The sequence below is a fragment of the Salmo salar genome, chromosome 02 (genome assembly GCF_965601325.2).
Source record: "Salmo salar chromosome 02, fSalSal1, whole genome shotgun sequence".
NCBI classification, from domain to species: Eukaryota; Metazoa; Chordata; class Actinopteri; order Salmoniformes; family Salmonidae; genus Salmo; species Salmo salar.
The window spans coordinates 51270420-51297076 of record NC_138292.1 but is presented as its reverse complement, the minus strand read 5'-3'; the positions used below and the strand labels follow the sequence as shown (position 1 = coordinate 51297076).

Genomic DNA, 26657 nt, shown 5'->3' with positions numbered 1-26657 from the left:
AAATGTGTCACTTCTCTTGCAAACAGAGTCAGGGTATATGCAGCAGTTTGGGCCGCCTGGCTCGTTGCGAACTATGAAGACTATTTCTTCCTAACAAAGACAGACGGGGATGATTTAACAAAAGCGCATTTGCGAAAAAAGCACAATCGTTGCACGACTGTACCTAACCATAAACATCAATGCCTTTCTTAAAATCAATACACAGAAGTATACGTTTTTAAACCTGCATATTTAGCTAAAAGAAATACAGGTTAGCAGGCAATATTAACCAGGTGAAATTGTGTCATTTTGCGTTCATTGCGCGCAGTCAGCGTATATGCAACAGTTTGGGCCGCCTGGCTCGTTGCGAACTAATTTGCCTGAATTTTACGTAATTATGACATAATATTGAAGGTTGTGCAATGTAACAGGAACAATGTTTTGTTTTCGAGATGATAGTTTACGGATTCGACCATATTAATGACCTAAGGCTCGTGTTTCTGTGTGTTATTATGTTATAATTAAGTCTATGATTTGATAGAGCAGTCTGAGCAGTGGTAGGCAGCAGCAGGCTCGTAAGCATTCATTCAAAATAGCACTTTAGTGCGTTTTGCCAGCAGCCCTTCGCAATGCATTGCGCTGTTTATGACTTCAAGCCTGTCAACTCCCAAGACGAGGCTTGTGTAACCCATGTGAAATGGCTAGCCGGGCGCGCGCTAATAGCGTTTCAAACGTCACTCGCTCTGACACTTGGAGTAGTTGTTTCCCCTTCCTCTACATGGGCAACGCTGCTTCGAGGGTGGCTGTTGTCGATGTGTTCCTAGTTCAAGCCCAGGTAGGAGCGAGGAGAGGGACGGAAGCTATACTGTTACACTGGCAATACTAAAGTGCCTATAAGAACATCCAATAGTCAAAGGTATATGAAATACAAATCGTATAGAGAGAAATAGTCCTATAATGACTACAACCTAAAACATCTTACCTGGGAATATTGAAGACTCATGTTAAAAGGAACCACCAGCTTTCATATGTTCTCATGTTCTGAGCAAGGAACTTAAACGTTTTACATGGCACATATTGCACATTTACTTTCTTCTCCAACACTTTGTTTTTGCATTATTTAAACCAAATTGAACATGTTTCATTATTTATTTGAGGCTAAATTGAGTTTATTGATGTATTATATTAAGTTAAAATAAGTGTTCATTCAGTATTGTTGTAATTGTCATTATTACAAATAAATAAACAAAAACAATCGTCCGATTAATCGGCATCGGCATTTTTTGGGCCTCCAATAATCGGCATCGGTATCGGCGTCTAAAAAAATCAGAATCGGTCGACCTCTAGTCGCAACTCCCTGTAAACACACAGTCCAGTTCAAAGTGAATGATGGCAGGCTTGTGTGGCAAATGGCTTGTTTGCGTAAAGACCTACTGTAGTTACATTTGAGTAATTTAGCAGGCGCTCATACAGTGACTTATTATCGCCACACCGGCGGTCACGAGTCATGATGGCAGTCAAATTCCACGTGACTGTTTAGTCACGTTAATTAGGTTTCCCCAAGTTCTGATGCTGCCGATGGTCGTTTGTAGCCTACCAAACTTGCTAACTGCCTGGTACTCAGCGCTCTATTGTCCCTCTAAACACTCTGACATCAATGCAAATGGTATCAAACATTTTATCAAACACTTCATGAGAGCCCATGAGCTCATGTTGCGCAGCATTTCTATAGGCTATGCAATTACGTGAGAAAACGGAGTGATGGCCTCTTAAAAAGCTGATGGGATCCTTTTTTTTATAGGCTAGGCCTATATTTATTTCTCTACTTTCCTAATATTAAGCACATTGCTTCTCTTGACAACAGGAGTATAGTCTATCTGCTTGGCATGAAAATTAACTGGGGGGAAAAGCGTCCTCCATTCGCTATTTAGATGACATGCATTTCCCCCCCCCCCCCCCCTGTTTTGAGACAGGTGCATGATAGTGGTCTATTCTAAATAAAAACTAACTTCATATATATATTATTTAGTATATGTAAAGACCAGATTGAATCAAAAATAGTCTGAAGGGTGACAATATTAGCCTATCACTTGAATGATGCCCAGCTTAAGGTAAGAAACGGCCATGGATTTTTTTGCGACTTTTTCCAATCATAATCGCACACCTCATGTAGTCTAGCCCATAGGCCTATATGTTTTAAGGTTTGTATCACAACTAAAATGGCCAAATAACTTATTAAAATTAATACGGATTAATCCGCATTACACTGGGTGTAGAGTGTAACTGGCATACATATGCAGCACGTGAGATTCAAGTTTGGGGAAAATTTTCACCATACAAATGCACCTTTTATTATAAAAGCGTTACATGCATAATCGCATTTGCGTTCACTTTTGAGAATGGCGTTTCCTGCTAATGGAACATTCGCGCTTATAGCCTACTGCCATGTGCGCATTGCTGCGCTTATAATGTGAAGAAATAGCCTAATAGTTTAGCAACATTTTTAAGCTAAACGTTCTGATCTGTTTTTTTATGCTTGTGGTTGTATTATTAATTTGGGATCTATCGCATCCCACAACTGTCCCAGACTGTTTGGAATATTTATTTCTAGCATAGTACAGAAGTTGACCTATCGGGGATAGTAGATTGAAATAGGCTAGTGCTTTTGCTGTGCGTTAGGCCAACTCATCTTGTTGGCTGATGAAAAGTAAATTACAGTTCTTCCTATATCTTCAATATGCACTTCGGAATTGGATAAGGATGCGTGCAGTTGCATCCCCGATGTGTCCATCTTCACTTGTAGCCTGTGAGAGACCCAATCACGTGGACGGAGAGCCATGTAAGTGAGAGGTGCTTCGGCACGCAGTTGGGAGAAGGGAATTATAATTATTATATTCAGCCCAAGGGCACAACGGCCACTGGCCGCAAAAGGCATGGATTTTTTTTAGGGGGCATTAAGGCCACAAAGGGGATGCAGCCGGGAAATTTGAGGCATTATCAAGTGCTTGTCAAATTGTGAATGAGAGACTGAAGTGTGTACAGCCTGCGCAAAACAAAGCAGAGCTCATGCCTTTTCATGTAACTGTATTTAAATCATTAGAGTTCCATCATGCAGCCTTAGAATGTCTTACAAATGTTGGGCTATATGTGTTGATTTTTATTACAACTGAACTCTGAAATAAGCATATACAGTGAGGGGAAAAAAGTATTTGATCCCCTGCTGATTTTGTACGTTTTCCCACTGACAAAGAAATTATCAGTCTATAATTTTAATGGTAGGTTTATTTGAACAGTGAGAGACAGAATAACAACAAAGAAATCCAGAAAAACGCATGTCAAAAATGTTATAAATTGATTTGCATTTTAATGAAGGAAATACGTATTTGACCCCTCTGCAAAACATGACTTAGTACTTGGTGGCAAAACTCTTGTTGGCAATCACAGAGGTCAGACTTTTCTTGTAGTGTGCAAACCTGGTGGCCAACATCTCAGGAGGGATTTTGTCCCACTCCTCTTTACAGATCTTCTCCAAGTCATTAAGGTTTCGAGGCTGACGTTTGGCAACTCGAACCTTCAGCTCCCTCCACAGATTTTCTATGGGATTAAGGTCTGGAGACTGGCTAGGCCACTCCGAGACCTTAATGTGCTTCTTCTTGAGCCACTCCTTTGTTGACTTGGCCTTGTGTTTTGGGTCATTGTCATGCTGGAATACCCATCCACGACCCATTTTCAATGCCCTGGCTGATGGAAGGAAGTTCTCACCCAAGATTTGACGCTACATGGCCCCGTCCATCGTCCCTTTGATGCGGTGAAGTTGTCCTGTCCCTTTAGCAGAAAAACACCCCCAATGCATAATGTTTCCACCTCCATGTTTGACAGTGGGGATTGTGTTCTTGGGGTCATAGGCATCATTCCTCCTCCTCCAAACACGGCGAGTTGAGTTGTTTCATCTGATGAGTCGTCTGACCACAACACGTTCACCCAGTTGTCCTCTGAATCATTCCGCTGTTCATTGGCAAACTTCAGACGGGCATGTATATGTGCTTTCGTGAGCAGGGGGACCTTGTGGGCACTGCAGGATTTCAGTCCTTCACGGCGTAGTGTGTTACCAATTGTTTTCTTGGTGACTATGGTCCCAGCTGCCTTGAGATCATTGGCAAGATCCTCCCGTGTAGTTCTGGGCTGATTCCTCACCGTTCTCATGATCATTGCAACTCCACGAGGTGAGATCTTGCATGGAGCCCCAGGCCGAGGGAGATTGACAGTTCTTTTGTGTTTATTCCATTTGCGAATAATCGCACCAACTGTTGTCACCTTGCCACCAAGCTGCTTGGCGATGGTTTTGTAGCCCATTCCAGCCTTGTGTAGGTCTACAATCCCTTCCCTGACATCCTGGGAGAGCTCTTTGGTCTTGGCCATGGTGGAGAGTTTGGAATCTGATTGATTGATTCTGTGGACAGGTGCCTTTTATACAGGTAACAAACTGAGATTAGGAGCACTCCCTTTAACCTCTCTGGGCTAGGTGGCACCAAATCGTCCCACCTACTCAACAGCCAGTTGAATCCCGTGGCGCGTTATTCAAATACCTTAGAAATGCTATTACTTCAATTTCTCAAACATAGGACTATTTTACACCATTTTAAAGACAAGACTCTCGTTAATCTAACCACACTGTCCGATTTCAAAAAGGCTTTACAGCGAAAACAAAACATTAGATTATGTCAGCAGAGTACCCAGCCAGAAATAATCAGACACCCATTTTTCAAGCTAGCATATAATGTCACATAAACCCAAACCACAGCTAAATGTAGCACTAACCTTTGATGATCTTCATCAGATGACACACCTAGGACATTATGTTATACAATACATGCATGTTTTGTTCAATCAAGTTCATATTTATATAAAAAAACAGCTTTTTACATTAGCATGTGACGTTCAGAACTAGCATACCCCCCGCAAACTTCCGGGGAATTTACTAACAATTTACTAAATTACTCACGATAAACGTTCACAAAAAGCATAACAATTATTTTAAGAATTATAGATACAGAACTCCTCTATGCACTCGATATGTCCGATTTTAAAATAGCTTTTTGGTGAAAGCACATTTTGCAATATTCTAAGTACATAGCCCAGCCATCACGGGCTAGCTATTTAGACACCCAGCAAGTTTAGCCTTCACCAAAATCAGATTTACTATTACAAAAGTTTGATTACCTTTGATGTTCTTCGTCAGAATGCACTCCCAGGACTTCTACTTAAATAACAAATGTTGGTTTGGTCCCAAATAATCCATCGTTATATCCAAATAGCGGCGTTTTGTTCGTGCGTTCCAGACACTATCCGAAATGGTAAATCAGGGTTACGAGCATGGCGCATTTCGTGACAAAAAAATTCTAAATATTCCATTACCGTACTTCGAAGCATGTCAACCGCTGTTTAAAATACATTTTTATGCAATTTATCTCGTAAAAAAGCGATAATATTCCGACCGGGAATCTGCGTTTCGGTAAATAGAGGAGAAAAAAAGAAAGACGGGGGCGACCAGTGCACGCGCCTATGCCCACTGTCCCTTGATCGGCCACTTGACAAAGGCGATAATGTGTTTCAGCCTAGGGCTGGAATGACGACATTCAGCTCTTTCCCGGGCTCTCAGAGCCTATGGGAGCCGTGGGAAGTGTCACGTTACCGCAGAGATCCTTTGTTTTGGAAAGAGATGTCAAAGAAAGCCAATAAATGGTCAGACAGGCCACTTCCTGTAAAGGAATCTCTCAGGTTTTTGCCTACAATATGAGTTCTGTTATACTCACAAACACCATTCAAACAGTTTTAGAAACTTTAGGGTGTTTTCTATCCATATCTAATAAGTATATGCATATTCTAGTTACTGGGTAGGAGTAGTAACCAGATTAAATCGGGTACGTTTTTTATCCGGCCGTGTAAATACTGCCCCCTAGCCCTAAGAGGTTAAAAGTGTGCTCCTAATCTCAGCTCGTTACCTGTATAAAAGACACCTGGGAGCCAGACATCTTTCTGATTGAGAGGGGGTCAAATACTTATTTCCCTCATTAAAATGCAAATCAATATATAACATTTTTTACATGCATTTTTCAGGATTTTTTTGTTGTTATTCTGTCTCTCACTGTTCAAATAAACCTACCATTAAAATTATAGACTGATCATTTCTTTGTCAATGGGCAAACGTACAAAATCAGCAGGGGATCAAATACTTTTTTCCCCTCACTGTAGGAGTACCTGTTCCTTTGTTAACCGCTCAACACAGAATAGCCACATGCGAGCACTGCCTCAAGTTGTTTGGAGAAAATATTCTTTCTACACTGCTCAAAAAAATTAAGGGAACACTTAAACAACACAATGTAACTCCAAGTCAATCACACTTCTGTGAAATCAAACTGTCCACTTAGGAAGCAACACTGATTGACAATAAATTTCACATGCTGTTGTGCAAATGGAATAGACAACAGGTGGAAATTATAGGCAATTATCAAGACACCCCCAATAAAGGAGTGGTTCTGCAGGTGGGGACCACAGACCACTTCTCAGTTCCTATGCTTCCTGGCTGATGTTTTGGTCACTTTTGAATGCTGGCGGTGCTTTCACTCTAGTGGTAGCATGAGACGGAGTCTACAACCCACACAAGTGGCTCAGGTAGTGCAGCTCATCCAGGATGGCACATCAATGCGAGCTGTGGCAAGAAGGTTTGCTGTGTCTGTCAGCGTAGTGTCCAGAGCATGGAGGCGCTACCAGGAAACAGGCCAGTACATCAGGAGACGTGGAGGAGGCCGTAGGAGGGCAACAACCCAGCAGCAGGACCGCTACCTCCGCCTTTGTGCAAGGAGGAGCAGGAGAAGCACTGCCAGAGCCCTGCAAAATGACCTCCAGCAGGCCACAAATGTGCATGTGTCTGCTCAAATGGTCAGAAACAGACTCCATGAGGGTGGTATGAGGGCCTGACGTCCACAGGTGGGGGTTGTGCTTACAGCCCAACACTGTGCAGGACGTTTGGCATAGAACACCAAGATTGGCAAATTTGCCACTGGCGCCCTGTGCTCTTCACAGATGAAAGCAGGTTCACACTGAGCACGTGACACACGTGACAGAGTCTGGAGACGCCGTGGAGAACGTTCTGCTGCTTGCAACATCCTCCAGCATGACCGGTTTGGCGGTGGGTCAGTCATGGTGTGGGGTGGCATTTCTTTGGGGGGCCACACAGCTCTCAATGTGCGCGCCAGAGGTAGCCTGACTGCCATTATGTACCGAGATGAGATCCTCAGACCCCTTGTGAGACCATATGCTGGTGCGGTTGGCCCTGGGTTCCTCCTAAAGCAAGACAATGCTAGACCTCATGTGGCTGGAGTGTGTCAGCAGTTCCTGCAAGAGGAAGGCATTGATGCTATGGACTGGCCCGCCCGTTCCCCAGACCTGAATCCAATTGAGCACATCTGGGACATGTCTCGCTCCAACTCCACGTTGCACCACAGACTGTCCAGGAGTTGGCGGATGCTTTAGTCCAGGTCTGGGAGGAGATCCCTCAGGAGACCATCCGCCACCTCATCAGGAGCATGCCCAGGCGTTTTAGGGAGGTCATACAGGCACGTGGAGGCCACACACACTACTGAGCCTCATTTTGACTTGTTTTAAGGACATTACATCAAAGTTGGATCAGCCTGTAGTGTGGTTTTCCACTTTAATTTTGAGTGTGACTCCAAATCCAGACCTCCATGGGTTGATAAATTCGATTTCCATTGATTATTTTTGTGTGATTTTGTCAGCACATTCAACTATGTAAAGAAAAAAGTATTTAATAAGATTATTTCTTTCATTCAGATCTAGGATGTGTTGTTTAAGTGTTCCCTTTATTTTTTTGAGCAGTATATTTTATTCCCCTATGTTCAGTTGTATTCTTCGTACTATAAAATAATGCCACGGTATTCTAAGCAAATCTTGTCTGCTAAATTTAACTATTGTAGCCCACAGCCATATGGCATAGCAAGATCAGGGCCTAACATAAGGACAACTCAGATTATGCTATTTTGTTCTTGCTCTTCAGATGATGTTTCTTTAGATTTGTGTAAAATGAATAATGGATTTATTGTGATGCTGTAGGCTATATTAAATTGATTTTAGACTTTTTAAAATGTAGATGTTCCAAAAGTCTGCATCAGTGGCTTTATGTTTAATTAACGTGAGACCGGCAGTTATTTCCTTGGCAATCAAAGGCTCACAAAATGTCATGACTGCCACAGCCCTAGTAGTGAGTGCATATGTTTTCATATGTTTTGTACTGGGCCCCGGTGGGAATCAAACCCACAACCCTGGTGTTGCAAGCGCCATGCTCTACTAACTGAGCCGACTGGCTATGGTGCACTGGTCTGCGTAGACTCCAGTCCTGGACGAGACATGTTTTATTTAGTGCAGTGTTTATTAATTGTCCAAACGCACAGCCGCTATATTGCTGTAGATAAAAAAAAAAAATTAAATGCCTTTTTATATGTAATTTCCAAACATTCTAAGAATTTATGAAAATGTGAAAATGGTGGTTGCTTATCAGTGGTTGCTTATCAGAACATTTTTTTTTAAAATGGTGTCATTCTCCTGGGGGTGTATATGAACATATTTTAATACGATTTGATGTTGCTAAAATGCTGTCAGATTTTTTAAGACAAATCAAGAGTTCGCAAGATATGGCTGCACTGGTTGACCTCAACCACTCAACAATTCTTTCAGTGTTGACCAAAACCGCACCGCATTTTAAAAAGTGGAAATAACTTTGGCTGGGTACTCTGACCCAGCATGAGCCACAGTATAAGTTAAATTATTGATGCAATGTACGTCAGTACTCTCGCCAGAGTGTTGAGTGAGATGTTACGTGTGAAATCAAACATTCCAGTATGCCTACTCAGAGATTGGCTGATAGGATGCGAATGCTTATGGTCTCGTGAGCCTGCTGTTTCTACCCAGTAATGGTGTCCGATTTTCATATCCATATTTCAGAAGACGAGGCACTGTTCTTTGCAAAGGAGGTATATTCTACGGTGCCTATGATTTGTATTGTGCTAGTGTCATATCCTATCCCAAAAATGATTGTTCGTTGATTATAGTGATTATGGTTAATTGTAGTCTTGGAGACTGATGCAACCTTTCTCAGTGACGCTTTAAAATGATCTATGGCACACTGGGGTGTACACGAAGAATTTCATATGCGTCTTTAAAGTCACAATCTGTAACTTTCACCTCAAGTGCAGCAGCAGCCCTTTTGAGTGGTTTATAATTTGTCGGGGTGGATCTGGGCAAATGAAACAGCTAGTGAGTTATTATAGTGTCTTTTTAAATGATGCTTTTTCTGAGGAGTTTGTACACCAACACAGGCCCAAATAAATCACCTTATTCCTCCTCTCAATTCCACTTTATGAAGCAGTTAATATTTTGCACCAGGAGGACAAAACAGCAGCACTGCACCAGCTCAGATTTGAACCAACTCCAAGATTTGAACTCTGATTCATTGTCCATAAAACCTCTTATGGATCCCTTCACGCGCCAATCCCTTTAGCGGGATCGATTTGACAACATCCAGTGAAATTGCAGAGCGCCAAATTCAAACTACAGGAATATCAATATTTAACATTCACGAAAATATGAGTGTAATACATCAAAATAAAGCTTAACTTCTTGTTAATCCAGCCGCTGTCAGATTTCAAAAAGGCTTTACGGCGAATGCGATTATCTGAGGACAGCAGCCCGCATACAAACACATGAAAATAATTTTTCAATCAGGCAGGTGCGACACAAAAGTTAGAAATAACGATATAATAAATGCCTTACCTTTTTAAAGATCTTCTTTTTGCAATCCCAAATGTCTCAGTGACACAATGAATGGTCGTTTTGTTCGATAAATTCCTTCTTTATATCCCCAAAATGTCCATTTATTTGGCGTGTTTGATTCAGAAATACACCGGTTCCAACTCGCCCAACATGACTACAAAGTATCTAATAAGTTACCTGTATACTTGGTCCAAACGGTTCAAACAATGTTCCCAATCCAACCTCCGGGTATCCTAAAATGTAAATAATCGATCAAATTTAAGACGGGATAAACTGTTTCTAATACCGGATAAAAACAACTTTGAAGCGCGTTCCTGTTCACGCGCACCAAAATAGTAGGGACCTTAAGAGTGACACATGGAATGAATAGCCCTACTTCTTCATTTCTCAAAAGATAAACATCTACCAATTTCTAGACTGTTGACATCTAGTGAAAGCCATAGGAACTGCAACCAGGTTCCTCATAAATAGGGTTTCCCATAGAAAACCAATAACCAAATCAGTTATTTTATACTCAGACATTATTTTAACAGTTTTAGAAACTTTAGTGTTGTCTATCCAAATCTACCAATCATATGCATATCCTAGCTTCTGGGCCTGATTAACAGGCAGTTTACTTTGGGTACGCTTTTCATCCGGACATCAAAATACTGCCCCCGAGCCTTAAGTTTAAATAGCCACAGTCAAATTAAGGAGTGTCGCTTTAACTGTTGGACATACGCTTAGTCTCTTTTGAATGGTTAATCTTAGAAATTATGGATCGACACGAGCCTCTGGTCTAGACCTTGATAGATGAAATTGGCCGCCTACCGTCTTACACTATGAGCATGTAGGCAGATCGGCATCACGTCCGAGGCTTCCTTTTAAGATCCCTCACTCAGTGGCCAGGATACGTTTTTATTTACCAATATGAAAGGAACCAACAGAGCCTGTGTATACCTCAGCAGTCATCTCTAGACATTTCTAAGACCAGTCTCGCTTGAAATTATTGTTGAGGAAAGTCATTACAACCACCATCTCTGTGTGTGGGGCTGGCGGGTGTCACTGTGTGTCTGTGTTGGTGTGTGCATCCAAATTACATTCTCATACTGTCCTCCATTCAAAACGTTCATCAGTTTGTGCATTTGCAGCCTTCATAACAGGGACAGCGTTTATCTATTTTGTTTCGCCGGCAGACTGCAAGAATTGGGCCTGAATAGATTTTCAATTTTGAGCTCAAGTTACCCAACCCAAGGCTGTCGAATCTGCACTCTGGCGACTTGATCCCCCTTTTCTGAGGAAAGCACACCTCGTGTGGTGCTAACCATGATGCTAAATGACCATTTAATCATAACTTTCTGGCTGTATCCTAATGGCCCCATATTCCCTATATAGTGCAGTACCTTTGATCAGGGCCCATAAGGCGCTGATCAAAAGTAGTGCACTATAGAGGGAATATAGTGCAATTTGTGACACAGCCTCTCTCTCGGAAGCTCCTCAGACTCCGGTAAACCTGGGTCAGGATTAGAGGATCAAAACCTTCCATTGTCAAACACAAAATGGTGATGTCACAGGGCTTTGGCCTGATGTGATTGGTGTGTAATGTCTCTTTCTTGTTTGTCTCTGCTTCCAAAGGTTGCCGTGAAGATAATAGACAAAACGCAGTTGAACCCCACTAGTCTACAGAAGGTAAGGCCTCACATTCAAACTTCTTTCTCTCTCCCTTTTTCTCTTCTTTCTTCTGATCCCCTCTCTCGCTCTCTTTGTTAAACATGGTCTATGATGGGTCACGTCAGCACAGAGATCAGATGATATCTATACAGCCTCCCTTTTGGGTTTTGCGTCAGACACCGGATGACATTGTGTAAAAGAGACCAGAGCCAGACAAGGGCCATGTTCATTAACTTTTTCTAAGACCATTGGTTTAAACCATTGGTCTTAAATGGCTAGCTGCTATCTTTTCTCATAGGCCAACCTGGCAAAATTAGCCACGATGCTGGGGCCGACTAGCTGAGCAGATAATTATATCCAGTAACTAAATCCTTAGCAGCCAATTAAAATTGTCGACGTAGTTGGATCTGATTCCAACACTTTTTCACTAAAGCATCCTTACCAGAAATCCACTGCAATTTCCGATAATCCAATGAACTACATCCCATGCAAATGTGTCTTGACAATTAGCTCGGTGAACAGTGCCTAGTTCCTGATCTATCTATCACAACTTGCTCTGTAATTTTGAATCCCCATCATCACTTTTCCTTTGAAATGTAAACTAACATTCATTGATGTATTGTGTTGAAGAAAAACAATTCTGTCATCACCATGAACATGAAGTTTTTAAGAATGAATTCCATAAGGAAATACATGTATGTCTTCAGCCTTGTTCACAAACACATTGCTAGGACCTAATAATCATACTGCATGGACTATGCCACCGAACAGTCGACAAGACCACCATCCTCTTCAATCTTTTTATGATGGATGTAGATACGAATATAAATGCATATTCCTATTAAAATAAAATAAAAATCACGTAAAAGCACGAATGTGTACGAAGCAGTGAGCAAGAACATGAAATTTGGTATGTATGCGGAAACGTGCCTTACTGCCTTTTCAATTTTGTGTAACATCAGCCTAGTCAAGGAAGCATCATTCAAAATACACTGAGTTGACAAAACATTAGACACCTGCTTTCTGTGACACTGGCCAGGTGAAAGCTATGATCCCTTATTGATGTCACATGTTAAATCCACTTCATTCAGTGTAGATGAAGGGGAGATGCTTGGTTAAAAAAATATGTTTAAGCCTTGAGACATGGCTAGTGTATGTGTGCCAGTAATCACGTTTCCATCCAACCATTTCATGCGGATGAATTACCTGACGCATAAAACAAGTCACGACCGGGCTCATGGAAACATGTTATGCCTGTACAATTTTGTAAATGCCAACAATTTGTTTGTTCGACATGGTGGGATCTTTTTGTTGGTAAAATAAATATGCGAGAAATGGCAGCCGAAATGCCTTTCTGTGCAAATACTGATATAATAACCATCATATTGAAGTAAACTTAGTCACGCGATATGTTGTGTGGTCCTCCACTACGACTCGGGGAAAGCATGCAGTTTATTAGACTACAGATCAAATAAATGAAGATGAACTTCCCTGGGTGGCCAGTGTGCAAGGTAATAAATATTACATTGAATATATAAATATCAAGGTTCTTATTCTGGTGACATGATGATTGATGCTTGGCTGCCATTTGACAAATACAAGTAATTACCGCTCTTATCCATAATAATCTCAATGTAGGTAGCCTCCCAGCACTGAATCTGTGAGCTGTTTGCTAGAGCGCATGTGACAAGACCAGAGTGGGGACCTTTGCTATATAATGCTCCAGATTTGTGACAAAACCATCAGTTAAAAATGCGATGGAAACACATTTAACTTAAATTCCCATGTCCCTAATGAAAACTATAACAGCAAAAGTTACTTATGTGCAATACGTCATCACGAATAGCCTTTTATCTGCAAAAAGCCTGTTTGATGGGAAAATGCAGATTTGAAAATATTTGCATAAATCTGTGGCAAATTGGATGGAGGGTGAATGGGCAATACAAAATATTGAATTGCCTTTGAACGGGGTATGTAAGTAGGTGCCAGACACACTGGTTTGAGTGTCAAGAACTGCAACTCAAGTTTTTCACACCCAACTGTTTCCTGTGTGACTCAAGAATGGTCCACCACCCAAAGGACATCAAGCCAACTGGGCACAACTGTGGGAAGCATTGGAGTCAACATGGGCCAGCATCCCTGTGGAATGCTTTTGACACCTTGTAGAGTCCATGCCTAGACGAATTGAGGCTGTTCTGAGGGAAAAAGGGGTGCAACTCAATAGTAGGAAGTTGTTCCTAATGTTCTGTACACTATATATTGGCACACTCCACTTACCAAGACAAATGGTAACAAACTAAACCAAGCAGTTGGCATGCATGACTGTTAGTCACTTTTGATAAAAGCATCTGATAAATGGCATATATTAGTTGGATAGTTTAACTATCTCCATCTAGTGGCCAAGTTGACCCGTTTTAACAATTGCAATTGGATGGTGTCTCTACTGTTTAAGCTCTTACATCTAGACGTTCCGCTAGCGGAACACCTGCTCCAATATCCAATGATAGGCGTGGCGCGAATTACAAATTCCTCAAAAATACAAAAACTTCAATTTTTCAAACATATGACTATTTCACAGCATTTTAAAGACAAGACTCTCCTTTATCTAACCACACTGTCCGATTTCAAAAAGGCTTTACAGCGAAAGCAAAACATTAGATTATGTCAGCTGAGTACCCAGCCAGAAATAATCAGACACCCATTTTTCAAGCTAGCATATAATGTCACAAAAACCCAGAAGACAGCTAAATGCAGCACTAACCTTTGATCTTCATCAGATGACACACCTAGGACATTATGTTATACAATACATGCATGTTTTGTTCAATCAAGTTCATATTTATATCAAAAAACAGCTTTTTACATTAGCATGTGACGTTCAGAACTAGCCTACCCCCCGCAAACTTCCGGGGAATTTGCTAACAAGTTACTAAATTACTCACGATAAACGTTCACAAAAAGCATAACAATTATTTTAAGAATTATAGATACAGAACTCCTCTATGCACTCGATATGTCCGATTTTAAAATAGCTTTTTGGTGAAAGCACATTTTGCAATATTCTAAGTACATAGCCCAGGCATCACGGGCTAGCTATTTAGACACCCGGCAAGTTTAGCACTCACCAATATCAGATTTACTATTATAAAAGTTTGATTACCTTTTGTTGTCTTCGTCAGAATGCACTCCCAGGACTGCTACTTCAATAACAAATGTTGGTTTGGTCCAAAATAATCCATCGTTATATCCCAATAGCGGCGTTTTGTTCGTGCGTCCCAGACACTATCCGAATGGTAAAGAAGGGTCGTGCGCATGGCGCAATTCGTGACAAAAAAATCTAAATATTCCATTACCGTACTTCGAAGCATGACAACCGCTGTTTAAAATCCATTTTTATGCCATTTTTCTCGTAAAAAAGCGATAATATTCCGAACCGGGAATGTCCATTTAGCTAAACAGAGGAAAGAAAACAAAGCTTTCGGTCGACGCGGGCACGAGCCTGAGTCTCACAGTACTGTAACCAGCCACTACCCAAACGCGCTACTTTGTTTCAGCCAGAGCCTGCAAAGCCACGATTCAGCGTTTTGCCGCCTTCTGAGAACCTATGGCATCCGTAGGAAGTGTCACGGGACAGCTAAGATCTTCACTCTTCAATAAACAGAGACAAGAAGAACGACACCTTGTCAGACAGGCCACTTCCTGCATGAAATCTTCTCAGGTTTTTGCCTGCCATATGAGTTCTGTTATACTCACAGACACCATTCAAACAGTTTTAGAAACTTTAGGGTGTTTTCTATCCAAAGCTAATAATTATATGCATATTCTAGTTACTGGGCAGGAGTAGTAACCAGATTAAATCGGGTACGTTTTTTATCCAGCCGTGAAAATACTGCCCCCTAGCCATAACAGGTTAAGGTCTCTGATAGGTTGATTCATTTATTTATTTTTTACCGGATGTAATTATCTCCTCAGCTGGCCATCCCCAGAATCGTGGCTAATTTTGCCAGGTTGACCTATGACAAAAGTTGTCAGCTTGCCATTTAAGACCAATGTTTTTTTAATTATTTTATTTCACCTTTATTTAACCAGGTAGGCTAGTTGAGAACAAGTTCTCATTTGCAACTGCGACCTGGCCAAGATAAAGCATAGTAATTCGACACATACAACAACAGAGTTACACATGGAATAAACAAAACATACAGTCAATAATACAGTAGAACAAAACAAAACAAAAAGTCTATATACAGTGAGTGCAAATGAGGTAGGATAAGGGAGTTAAGGCAGTGAATAGGCCATGGTGGCGAAGTAATTACAATATAGCAATTAAACACTGGAATGGTAGATGTGCAAGTAGAGATACTGGGGTGCAAAGGAGCAAGATAAATACAGTATTGGGATGAGGCAGGTAGATGGGCTATGTACAGGTGCAGTGATCTGTGAGCTGCTCTGACAGCTGGTGCTTAAAGCTAGTGAGGGAGATATGAGTCTCCAGCTAAAGAGATTTTTGCAGTTCGTTCCAGTCATTGGCAGCAGAGAACTGGAAGGAAAGATGACCAAAGGAGGAATTGGCTTTGGGGGTGACCAGTGAGATATACCTGCTGGAGCGCGTGCTACGAGTGGGTGCTGCTATGGTGACCAGTGAGCTGAAATAATGCGGGGCTTTACCTAGCAGAGACTTGTAGATAACCTGTAGCCAGTAGATTTGGCGACGAGTATGAAGCGATGGGCAAACAACGAGAGTGTACAGGTCACAGTGGTGGGTAGTGTATGGGGCTTTGGTGAAAAACGGATGGCACTGTGATAGACTGCATCCAATTTGTTGAGGAGAGTGTTGGAGGCTATTTTATAGATGACATCACCGAACTCGAGGATCGGTAGGATGGTCAGTTTTACGAGGGTATTTTTGGCAGCATGAGTGAAGGATGCATTGTTGCGATATAGGAAGCCGATTCTAGATTTAATTTTGGATTGGAGATGCTTAATGTGAGTCTGTAAGGAGAGTTTACAGTCTAACCAGACACCTAGGTATTTGTAGTTGTCCACATATTCTAAGTCAGAGCCGTCCAGAGTAGTGATGCTGGACGGGTGGGCAGTGATCGATTGAATAGCATGCATTTAGTTTTACTTGCGTTTAAGAGCAGTTGGAGGCCACGGAAGGTGAGTTGTATGGCATTGAAGCTCGTCTGGAGGTTAGTTAACACAGTGTCCAAAGAGAGGCCAGAAGTATACAGAATGGTGTCGTCTGCGTAGAGGTGGATCAGAGAATCACCAGCAGCAAGAGCAACATCATTGATGTATACGGAGAAGAGAGTCGGCCCAAGAATTGAACCCTGTGGCACCCCCATAGAGACTGCCAGAGGTCCGGACAACAGGCCCTCCTATTTGACATACTGAACTCTATCAGAGAAGTAGTTGGTGAACCAGGCGAGGCAATCATTTGAGAAACCAAGGCTGTCGAGTCTGCCAATAAGAATGTGGTGATTGACAGAGTCCGAAAGCCTTGGCCAGGTCGACAAATACGGCTGCACAGTAATGTCTCTTATCGATGGCGGTTATGATGTCGTTTAGGACCTTGAGCGTGGCTGAGGTGCACCCATGACCAGCTCTGAAACCAGATTGCATAGCGGAGAAGGTATGGTGGGATTCGAAATGGTCGGTAATCTGTTAACTTGGCTTTCGAAGACTTTAGAAAGACAGGGTAGGATAGATATAGGTCTGTTGCAGTTTGGGTCTAGAGTGTCACTCCCTTTGAAGAGGGGGATGACCGCGGCAGCTTTCCAATCTTTGGGAATCTCAGATGATATGAAAGAGGTTGAACAGGCTAGTAATAGGGGTTGCAACAATTTCGGCAGATAATTTTAGAAAGAGAGGGTCCAGATTGTCTAGCCCGGCTGATTTGTAGGGGTCCAGATTTTGCAGCTCTTTCAGAACATCAGTTATCTGGATTTGGGTGAAGGAGAAATGGTGGGGGCTTTGGCGGGTTGCTGTGGAGGGTGCAGGGCAGTTGACCGGGGTAGGGGTAGCCAGGTGGAAAGCATGACCAGCCGTAGAGAAATGCTTATTGAAATTCTCAGTTATAGTGGATTTATCGGTGGTAACAGTGTTTCCTAGCCTCAGCGCAGTGGGCAGCTGGGAGGAGGTGCTCTTATTCTCCATGGACTTTACAGTGTCCCAGAACTTTTTTGAGTTAGTACTACAGGATGCAAATTTCTGTTTTGAAAAAGCTAGCCTTAGCTTTCCCAGCTGCCTGTGTATATTTGTTCCTAACTTCCCTGAAAAGTTGCATATCTCGAGGGCTATTCGATGCTAATGCAGAACGCCACAGGATGTTTTTGTGCTTGTGAAGGGCAGACAGGTCTGGAGTGAACCAAGGACTATATCTATTCCTAGTTCTACTTTTTTTTATGGTACATGCTTATTTAAGATGTTGAGGAAGGCACTTTTAAAGAATAGCCAGGCATTATCTACTGACGGGATGAGGTCAATGTCATTCCAGGATACCCCGGCCAGGTTGATTTAGAAAGGCCTGCTCGCAGAAGTGTTATAGGGAGCGTTTGACAGTGATGAGGGATGGTCGTTTTGGTCACAGACCCATTACGGATGCAGGCAATGAGGCAGTGATTGCTGAGATCTTGATTGAAAACAGCAGAGGTGTATTTGGAGGGCGAGTTAATTAGGATGACATCTATGAGGGTGCCCGTGTTTACGGATTTGGGGTTGTACCTGGTAGGTTCATTGATAATTTGTGTGAGATTGAGGGCATGAAGCTTAGATTGTAGGATGGCCAGAGTGTTAAGCATGTCCCAGTTTAGGTCACCAAGTAGCACGAGCTCAGAAGATGGATGGGGGGCAATCAATTCACATACGGTATCGAGGGCACAGCTAGGGGCAGAGGGAGGTCAGTAGCAAGCGGCAACAGTGAGAGACTTGTTTCTGGAAAGGTGCATTTTTAGAAGTAGAAGCTCGAATTGTTTTGGTACAGACTTGGATAGCCTGCAGAGTTCTGTATTACTATCTTTGCAGTAGATTGCAACACCGCCCCCTTTGGCAGTTCTATCTTGGCGGAAAATGTTATCGTTAGTGATGGCGATTTCAGGGTTTCTGGTGGTTTTGCTAAGCCAGGTTTCATACACGGCTAAGACATCCGGGTTGGCAGAGTGTGCTAAAGCAGTGAGTAAAACAAACTTAGGGAGTAGGCTTCTAATGTTAACATGCATGAAACCAAGGCTTTTACGGTTACAGAAATCAACAAATGAGAGCACCTGGGGAGTGGGAGTGGAGCTAGGCACTGCAGGACCTGGATTAACCTCTACATCACCAGAGGAGAAGTGGGATAAGGGTATGGCTAAAGGCTTTACGAACTGGCTGTCTAGCACGTTCGGAACAGAGTAAAAGGAGCCGGTTTCTGGGCACAATAGCATAGATTAAAGGCATAGTGTACGGAGAAAGGTAAGGTAGGATGTGAGTACATTGGAGGTAAACCTAGGCATTGAGTAATGATGAGAGAGATATAGTCTTTAGAGATGTTTAAACCAGGTGATGTCATCGCATATGTAGGAGGTGGAACAACATGGTTGGTTAAGGCATATTGAGCAGGGCTAGAGGCTCTACAGTGAAATAAGACAGTAATCACTAATCAGGAAAGTAATGGACGAGGCATATTGATATTAGAGAGAGGCATGCATCGCCAAGTGAATATATGGGTCCAGTGAGTGGGGGCTGACAAGGGACACGGTTTAAACCAATGGTCTTTGCAAAAGTTCACGAGTATTGCCCCCCCCCCCCCCAGCGTTCGTTAAACCTTCCTCCATTTTGGCTCCAAGCCTTCCATAACAACAACATGATGTGTGTTTTAATTGGATAGTGATGTCACATGACTTTTGCTGCCAATGGAAATTCAACATCTTAAACATAGTTTAGCCAACTGGGTTTATCTGTGGCTCTGCGAGAGACCAACAGTAAATGCTTATTACCTTTGATGCAGCGCTTCCCTTAGTTCGGAAATGTGGTTGGGCCTATGGCTAGGCCTTGTGATAATTAGAGCAACCTTGTTGTGTCTAGGTCTGATAGGAGGGGTTTAGCTGTAGATAATCTGGGTTTGGTGGAATAGGATTAAGTTTCACCTAGACAGTTGCACCTAGACACTGATCTAACATCAGTTGAGCCATTTTCACCACCTAATTGTCAAAGGTATGACGGGGAGGGTAAGCTGGTCCTAGATCGGTTGTTAATGGAGACGTGTACCTAGAACGGTGTTGGTTGACAGTGTCTTGGTGCGAACTGCACCCTCACTAGATCCCTTCCAGCATAAGTATTTTATTTTTATTTTGTCCTGTGTTTTGAAACGTAACGCATCTGGGACACCTGCAAGACCTTTCTCTTTCAAGTAACTTAGCCGTGATACAACAATGAACCTGAACCAAAAGCTTCTGACAGTTCTCCATTTCAAACCCAGAGCTTGTTTGTGAGCTCTATCAGTGTTCTCAGGGGAAGTGTGCTCGATTCACTAGAAATACGAGCTTGAAGGGGGAGACAGGGAAGCATACCAGGTCTCCTCTTTTTGCATTGAAATCCAAACACCAAAATCCCCTAGATAGAGCTTTGTCAGGATATGTCATCTGGTGCGGCCTGGGGAATGAAACGTTGGTCATTACAATACCATTATTACAGGTTTACATGCAGAGGGCTCCTAGCAACGCACACAAAAAAAACAAGAATTTGTGGGATTGCTGAACTGTAATTTCATAAACTAGCGATTTACAGATTTCTATCGAGTAATTCATACATTTATCTTGATTTTGTTGGGAAAAAGACCAAGGGACATGTTATTATCTTAGTGTTTTGGGTATGGGTTACAACCAATGGATGAAGAAAAGTGTGGCATGACGATTGTATAAAATCAATATGTGGGCCTATTTTGTGCCTCAAATATGCTAGGTGTAACTAGCTGGTCTTGTGCTAGGTGTAACTAGCTGGTCAAGTCACCATTGCATTTTCAGCCTTTTAAACTTAGTCCTGCATATCTATATACTGTGGTATATTAAAACCTCTTACATCTAGACGTTCCGCTAGCGGAACACCACTCCAATATCCAATGATAGGGCGTGACGCGAAATACAAACTCCTCGAAAATCCGAAAACGTAAATTTTTCAAACATATTACTATTTTACACCATTTTAAAGACAAGACTCTCCTTTATCTAACCACACTGTCCGATTTCAAAAAGGCTTTACAACGAAAGCAAAACATTAGATTATGTCAGCAGAGTACCCAGCCAGAAATAATCAGACACCCATTTTTCAAGCTAGCATATAATGTCACAAAAACCAAAACCACAGCTAAATGCAACACTAACCTTTGATGATCTTCATCAGATGACACACCTAGGACATTATGTTATACAATACATGCATGTTTTGTTCAATCAAGTACATATTTATATCAAAAACCAGCTTTTTACATTAGCATGTGACGTTCAGAACTAGCATTCCCACCGAACACTTCCGGTGAATTTACTAAATTACTCACGATAAACGTTCACAAAAAACATAATTATTTTAACCTGTTGGGGATAGGGGGCAGTATTTGCACGGCCGGATAAAAAACGTACCCGATTTAATCTGGTTACTACTCCTGTCCAGTAACTAGAATATGCATATAATTATTGGCTTTGGATAGAAAACACCCTAAAGTTTCTAAAACTGTTTGAATGGTGTCTGTGAGTATAACAGAACTCATATGGCAGGCAAAAACCTGAGAAGATTCCTTACAGGAAGTGGCCTGTCTGACAAGTTCTTGTTCTTCTTGGCTCTGTTTATTGAAAACTGAGGATCTTTGCTGTAACGTGACACTTCCTACGGCTCCCATAGGCTCTCAGAACCCGGGAAAAAGCTGAATGATGTAATTCCAGCCTCTGGCTGAAAAACATTAGTGCGTTTGGATAGTGGCCGGTCAGAGTACCATCAGACTGAGGCTCGTGCACGAGTCGACCCCATGTTTTATTTTCTTTTGTCTTTGAACGTAAACACGCTTTCCCGGTCGGAATATTATAGCTTTTTTACGAGAAAAATGGCATAAAAATTGATTTTAAACAGCGGTTGACATGCTTCGAAGTACGGTAATGGAATATTTAGAAATATTTTGTCACGAAATGCGTCGTGCGCGTCAACCTTCTTTACCATTCGGATAGTGTCTTGAACGCACAAACAAAACAGAGGATATTTAAACATAACTATGGATTATTTTGAACCAAACCAACATTTGTTATTGAAGTAGAAGTCCTGGGAGTGCATTCTGATGAAGAACAGCAAAGGTAATAACATTTTTCTTATAGTAAATCTGACTTTGGTCAGGGCTAAACTTGGTGGGTGTCTAAATAGCTAGCCCTGTGATGCCGGGCTATCTACTCAGAATATTGCAAAATGTGCTTTCACCGAAAAGCTATTTTAAAATCGGACATAGCGAGTGCATAGAGGAGTTCTGTATCTATAATTCTTAAAATAATTGTTATGCTTTTTGTGAACGTTTATCGTGAGTAATTTAGTAAATTCACCGGAAGTTTGCAGGGGGTATGCTAGTTCTGAACGTCACATGCTAATGTAAAAAGCTGGTTTTTGATATAAATATGAACTTGATTGAACAAAACATGCATGTATTGTATAACATAATGTCCTAGGGTTGTCATCTGATGAAGATCATCAAAGGTTAGTGCTGCATTTAGCTGTGGTTTGGGTTTATGTGACATTATATGCTAGCTTGAAAAATGGGTGTCTGATTATTTCTGACTGGGTACTCTGCTGACATAATCTAATGTTTTGCTTTCGTTGTAAAGCCTTTTTGAAATCGGACAGTGTGGTTAGATTAACGAGAGTCTTGTCTTTAAAATGGTGTAAAATAGTCCTATGTTTGAGAAATTGAAGTAATAGCATTTCTAAGGTATTTGAATAACGCGCCACGGGATTCAACTGGCTGTTGAGTAGGTGGGACGATTTCGTCCCGCCGACCCTAGAGAGGTTAAGAATTATAGATACAGAACTCCTTTATGCAATCGCGGTGTCCGATTTTAAAATAGCTTTTCGGTGAAAGCACATTTTGCAATATTCTGAGTAGATAGCTCGCCATCACGGGCTAGCTAATTTGACACCCACCAAGTTTAGCCCTGACCAAAGTCAGATTTACTATAAGAAAAATTGGATTACCTTTGCTGTTCTTCGTCAGAATGCACTCCCAGGACTTCTACTTCAACAACAAATGTTGGTTTGGTTCAAAATAATCCATAGTTGTATCCAAATAGCGCCGTTTTGTTCGCGTTCAAGACACTATCCGAAGGGTAACGCGCGGACGCGTATCGTGACAAAAAAATTCAAAATATTCCATTACCGTACTTCGAAGCATGTCAAACGCTGTTTTAAAATCAATTTTTATGCGAATTTTCTCGTAAAATAGCGATAATATTCCGACCGGGAGTCATTGTTTTCGTTCAAAGACTGAAAATGTAAAATGGACTCTTCACGTGCACGCGTGCGCCCGTCTCATTGTTCTCAGATCGACCACTATCCAAATGCGCTACTGTTTTTCAGCCAGAGACTGCAGAGTCATCATTCAACGTTCTGGCGCCTTCTGAGACCCTATGGGAGCCTTAGAAAGTGTCACGTTACAGCAGAGATCCTCTGTTTTGGATAGAGATGACAAAGAAGGCCAAGAAATGGTCAGACAGGGTACTTCCTGTACAGAATCTTCTCAGGTTTTGGCCTGCCATTTGAGTTCTGTTATACTCACAGACACCATTCAAACAGTTTTAGAAACTTTGGAGTGTTTTCTATCCAAAGCTACGAATTATATGCATATTCTACTTTCTGGGCAGGAGTAATAACCAGATTAAATCGGGTATGTTTTTTATCCGGCCGTGAAAATACTGCCCCCTATCCATAACAAGTTAAAGGTCCAATGCATTTTCATCTTAATATCAAATCAAGAGTGTTTTCTGATTTTATCAACAACAAATCCGGCAAAATACAGAATGTGAAATGCACAAAGTCAACATTGTATTTGGATTCAGTCTTATCTGGTGAACTGCTGCGTCCTTACCTTTGGTCTAATCATTTTCCCATAATCTCCAAACTGTTCCCTTTCAATTGCTACCATGCTTATGCTTTTCATATTTCTTCTATAAGAAACATTTCAATTTAGTCCTATCCATATAGGCCAATTCTCACGAATGTAAAGGGTTTGGATGGAGTGTCGCCTTGTTAACTTCCAAAAGCGGAAGTCGCATCACAGGCTTCCGGTTGTTTACACACCACGCAGTGTGTGCTCGCGTTTCAGCTCAGTAATAAGTCACGCAAGAGTCTCTTTCTCGCTCTTTCTCTCACACAACAAGCAGTTCTGGTGGTGGATGTCATTCAGAACACCCTGCATCGGCCTGTCTAGGATGGGTGGGTGGATGTCTGGATGATCTCAGCAGATAGACTGATAGATGGACATGCAGAGTTACAGACAGAAAAATATAATCTTTTAGGTAAAGCTTTCTTTTAGAACATGAAACAGGACATAGGCTGGCTTGTGACTTCACAGGAGGCAGAATCTGTCGCTAATGGCCCGAGACACTTATAATGCGAGGGCCATCCACGCTATCGTATTCCAGCTGATCAATAGCTCGCATTAGGCCACATCCTCCCCCAGCCATGGGTGCTTTATCCTTCAACACAAAGGATGCACGTCAATAGTCTAAAAAGGCCTCCTCCCCTCGTCTCCTTTTCTTCCATCTGTGCATACCTGAAATAAGTTTGAATATAAATAGTTTAGAGACCTCGTTTTATTTCCAAGTGAAAGCAAATTCCTAAAAGGCATTCGGCATATTGCTGTCCCTTTATCCCGTGTTTTCAGATCTGTCAGATGGAGATGAAGCCACATTGGACTATCGAGACGCACGCGCCATGAGTTCTCGCGTTATAAAAACACGGGGTGGGATTTGTCAAAGCTCCGCAGGCCTGTTACCCTGCTACTATTCTGCTACATGTTTTTTTTTTCCGGTGTGGTCGGAAAAGCTGAAATTGGCCCACGGTCTGCCCGTCAATTACTTGACCATGCTGCAAAGTACTTCCCAAGGGAAGGAATTTTCAGGGCCTGTTTTCTGATGAATCATTTGAGTCTGCTCTCTGATTCCCCACAAGACACATCTCTGTTGGCTTGCTGGTGGAGCAGTAGACTTGACCAGGGCATTTTGATGGATTTGTGCAGCCTATAGTCCCATACTCATAAATTACCCCTCTAAAATCTTAAGTGGAATTTGGCCAGCATTGAATAGTTCCCAAACTGTGGGGCGCAGCCCCTAGGGGGTGCGAGGGGTCAGCAGGGGGGGCTTTCAGCTTACGCTTGAAAGTTGTAATAGTAGAATGCACAAGGTCCAAATTGGTAGTGCAGCATCTGTTTTCCTTTTGTCATGTCAGTCATTGAATACCTTAGAGCTATTTATAACTTGTCAGAAATGTCCAGCTCAACTAGCCCATGTCAGATAATGTTTTTAACCAATAGATTTTGTGGTAATGTTTGAGTCACTCAAATATCACATGAATACACATTAGACATAACAAAATGTATAGAATTGCAAGAAATAACCTTTAAACCTGCAAAATGTTCTCTCGGTCAACAAGAGGGGCGTAAACAGTTTGTCATGAACAGTGCTTGTGCCTGTGGAAATAGACATGGCGGGAGGGGGTGGGATGTGCCCCAATGCTGGAAGGGGGGGTCTGAGTGAAACATTTTTGGAACAGTAAACGTCAGTGAACAAGTCTGATCTGTAAACTTGCTTTGAAGGCTACATATTGGCAAGAGAATGTCCAAATTGTGTGTGTTGCCCTCCGAGTATCAAGTATATATAATTTATTTGTGATTTAATTTGTCTGCTATTGCCTCTGTTTTTCATGCTGCTATATCATTGGATGATAAACAATAGTATCCTTATGTTATCTTTATCCCGAGGCAATGGCGGCTACTTAGGATGGTCCTCCCCTTCCTCTTCTATCAGTGAATTGCATACAAATACAGTGCCTTGCAAAAGTATTCACCCCCTTGGCGTTTTTCCTATTTTGTTGCATTACAACATGTAATTTAAATGGATTTGGATTTGGATTTCATGTGATGGACATACACAAAATAGTCCAAATCGGTGAAGTGAAATGAAAAAAATAACTTGTTTCAAGAAATAAAAAAGGAAAAGTGGTGCATGCATGTGTTACCCTCCTTTGCTATGAAGCCGCTAAATAAGATCTGGTGCAACCAATTACCTTCAGAAGTCACATAATTAGTTAGATTGCACACAGGTTTACTTTATTTAAGTGTCACATGATGTGTCACATTATCTCAGTGTATCTATACACCTGTTCTGAAAGGCCCCTGAGTCTGCAACACCACTAAGCAAGCGGCACCATGAAGACCAAGGAGCTCTCCAAACAGGTCAGGGACAAAGTTGTGGCACCACAACAAACCTGCCAAGAGAGGGCCGCCCACCAAAATTCACAGACCAGGCAAGGAGGGCATTGATCAGAGAGGCAACAAAGACCAAAGATAAACCTGAAGGAGCTGCAAAGCTCCACAGCGGAGATCGGCGTATTTGTCCATAGGATCACTTTAAGCCGTACACTCCACAGAGCTGGGCTTTACGGAAGAGTGGCCAGAAAAGACGTTGCTTAAAGAAAAAATATTTGCTAAAAGGGATGTGGGAAATGCCACAAACATATGGAAGAAGATACTCTGGTCAGATGAGACTAAAATTGAGCTTTTTGGCCATCAAAGAAAACGCTATGTCTGGCGCAAACCCAACACCTCACATCACCCCCGAGAACACCATCCCCACAGTGAATAGTTATGCACGCTCAAGTTTATTTTTTTTGTCGAATTTGTTGTTTGTTTCACAAGAAAAAATATTTTGCATCTTCAAAGTGGTGGGTATGTTGTGTAAATCAAAGGATACAACCCCCCCCAAAATCTATTTTAATTACAGGTTGTAAGGCAACAAAATAGGAAAAATGCCAAGGAGGGTGAATACTTTTGCAAGGCATTGTGAAATATTTAAGTTATCTGTTTTAGATAAACTATACTAAATTATATTTACATTAGGGCTGTCAAATGATGAAAATAATTGAGTTAATAGCATTAGTTAATCGTGACTCCTTTTTTTTCG

At 41.8% G+C, this 26657-nt stretch overlaps 1 protein-coding gene across 2 annotated transcripts in view; it reads left to right on the top strand.

The window, feature by feature from the left end:
* The window catches only part of mark1 (MAP/microtubule affinity-regulating kinase 1), a 113287-nt gene that overhangs the window by 24127 nt on the left and 62503 nt on the right, over positions 1-26657 (top strand). For both annotated transcript variants that reach the window (XM_014170765.3, XM_014170785.3), the window contains exon 3: positions 11440-11493. In XM_014170765.3, the coding sequence (XP_014026240.1) occupies positions 11440-11493 (54 nt within the window). The remainder of the gene's footprint in view (positions 1-11439; positions 11494-26657) is intronic.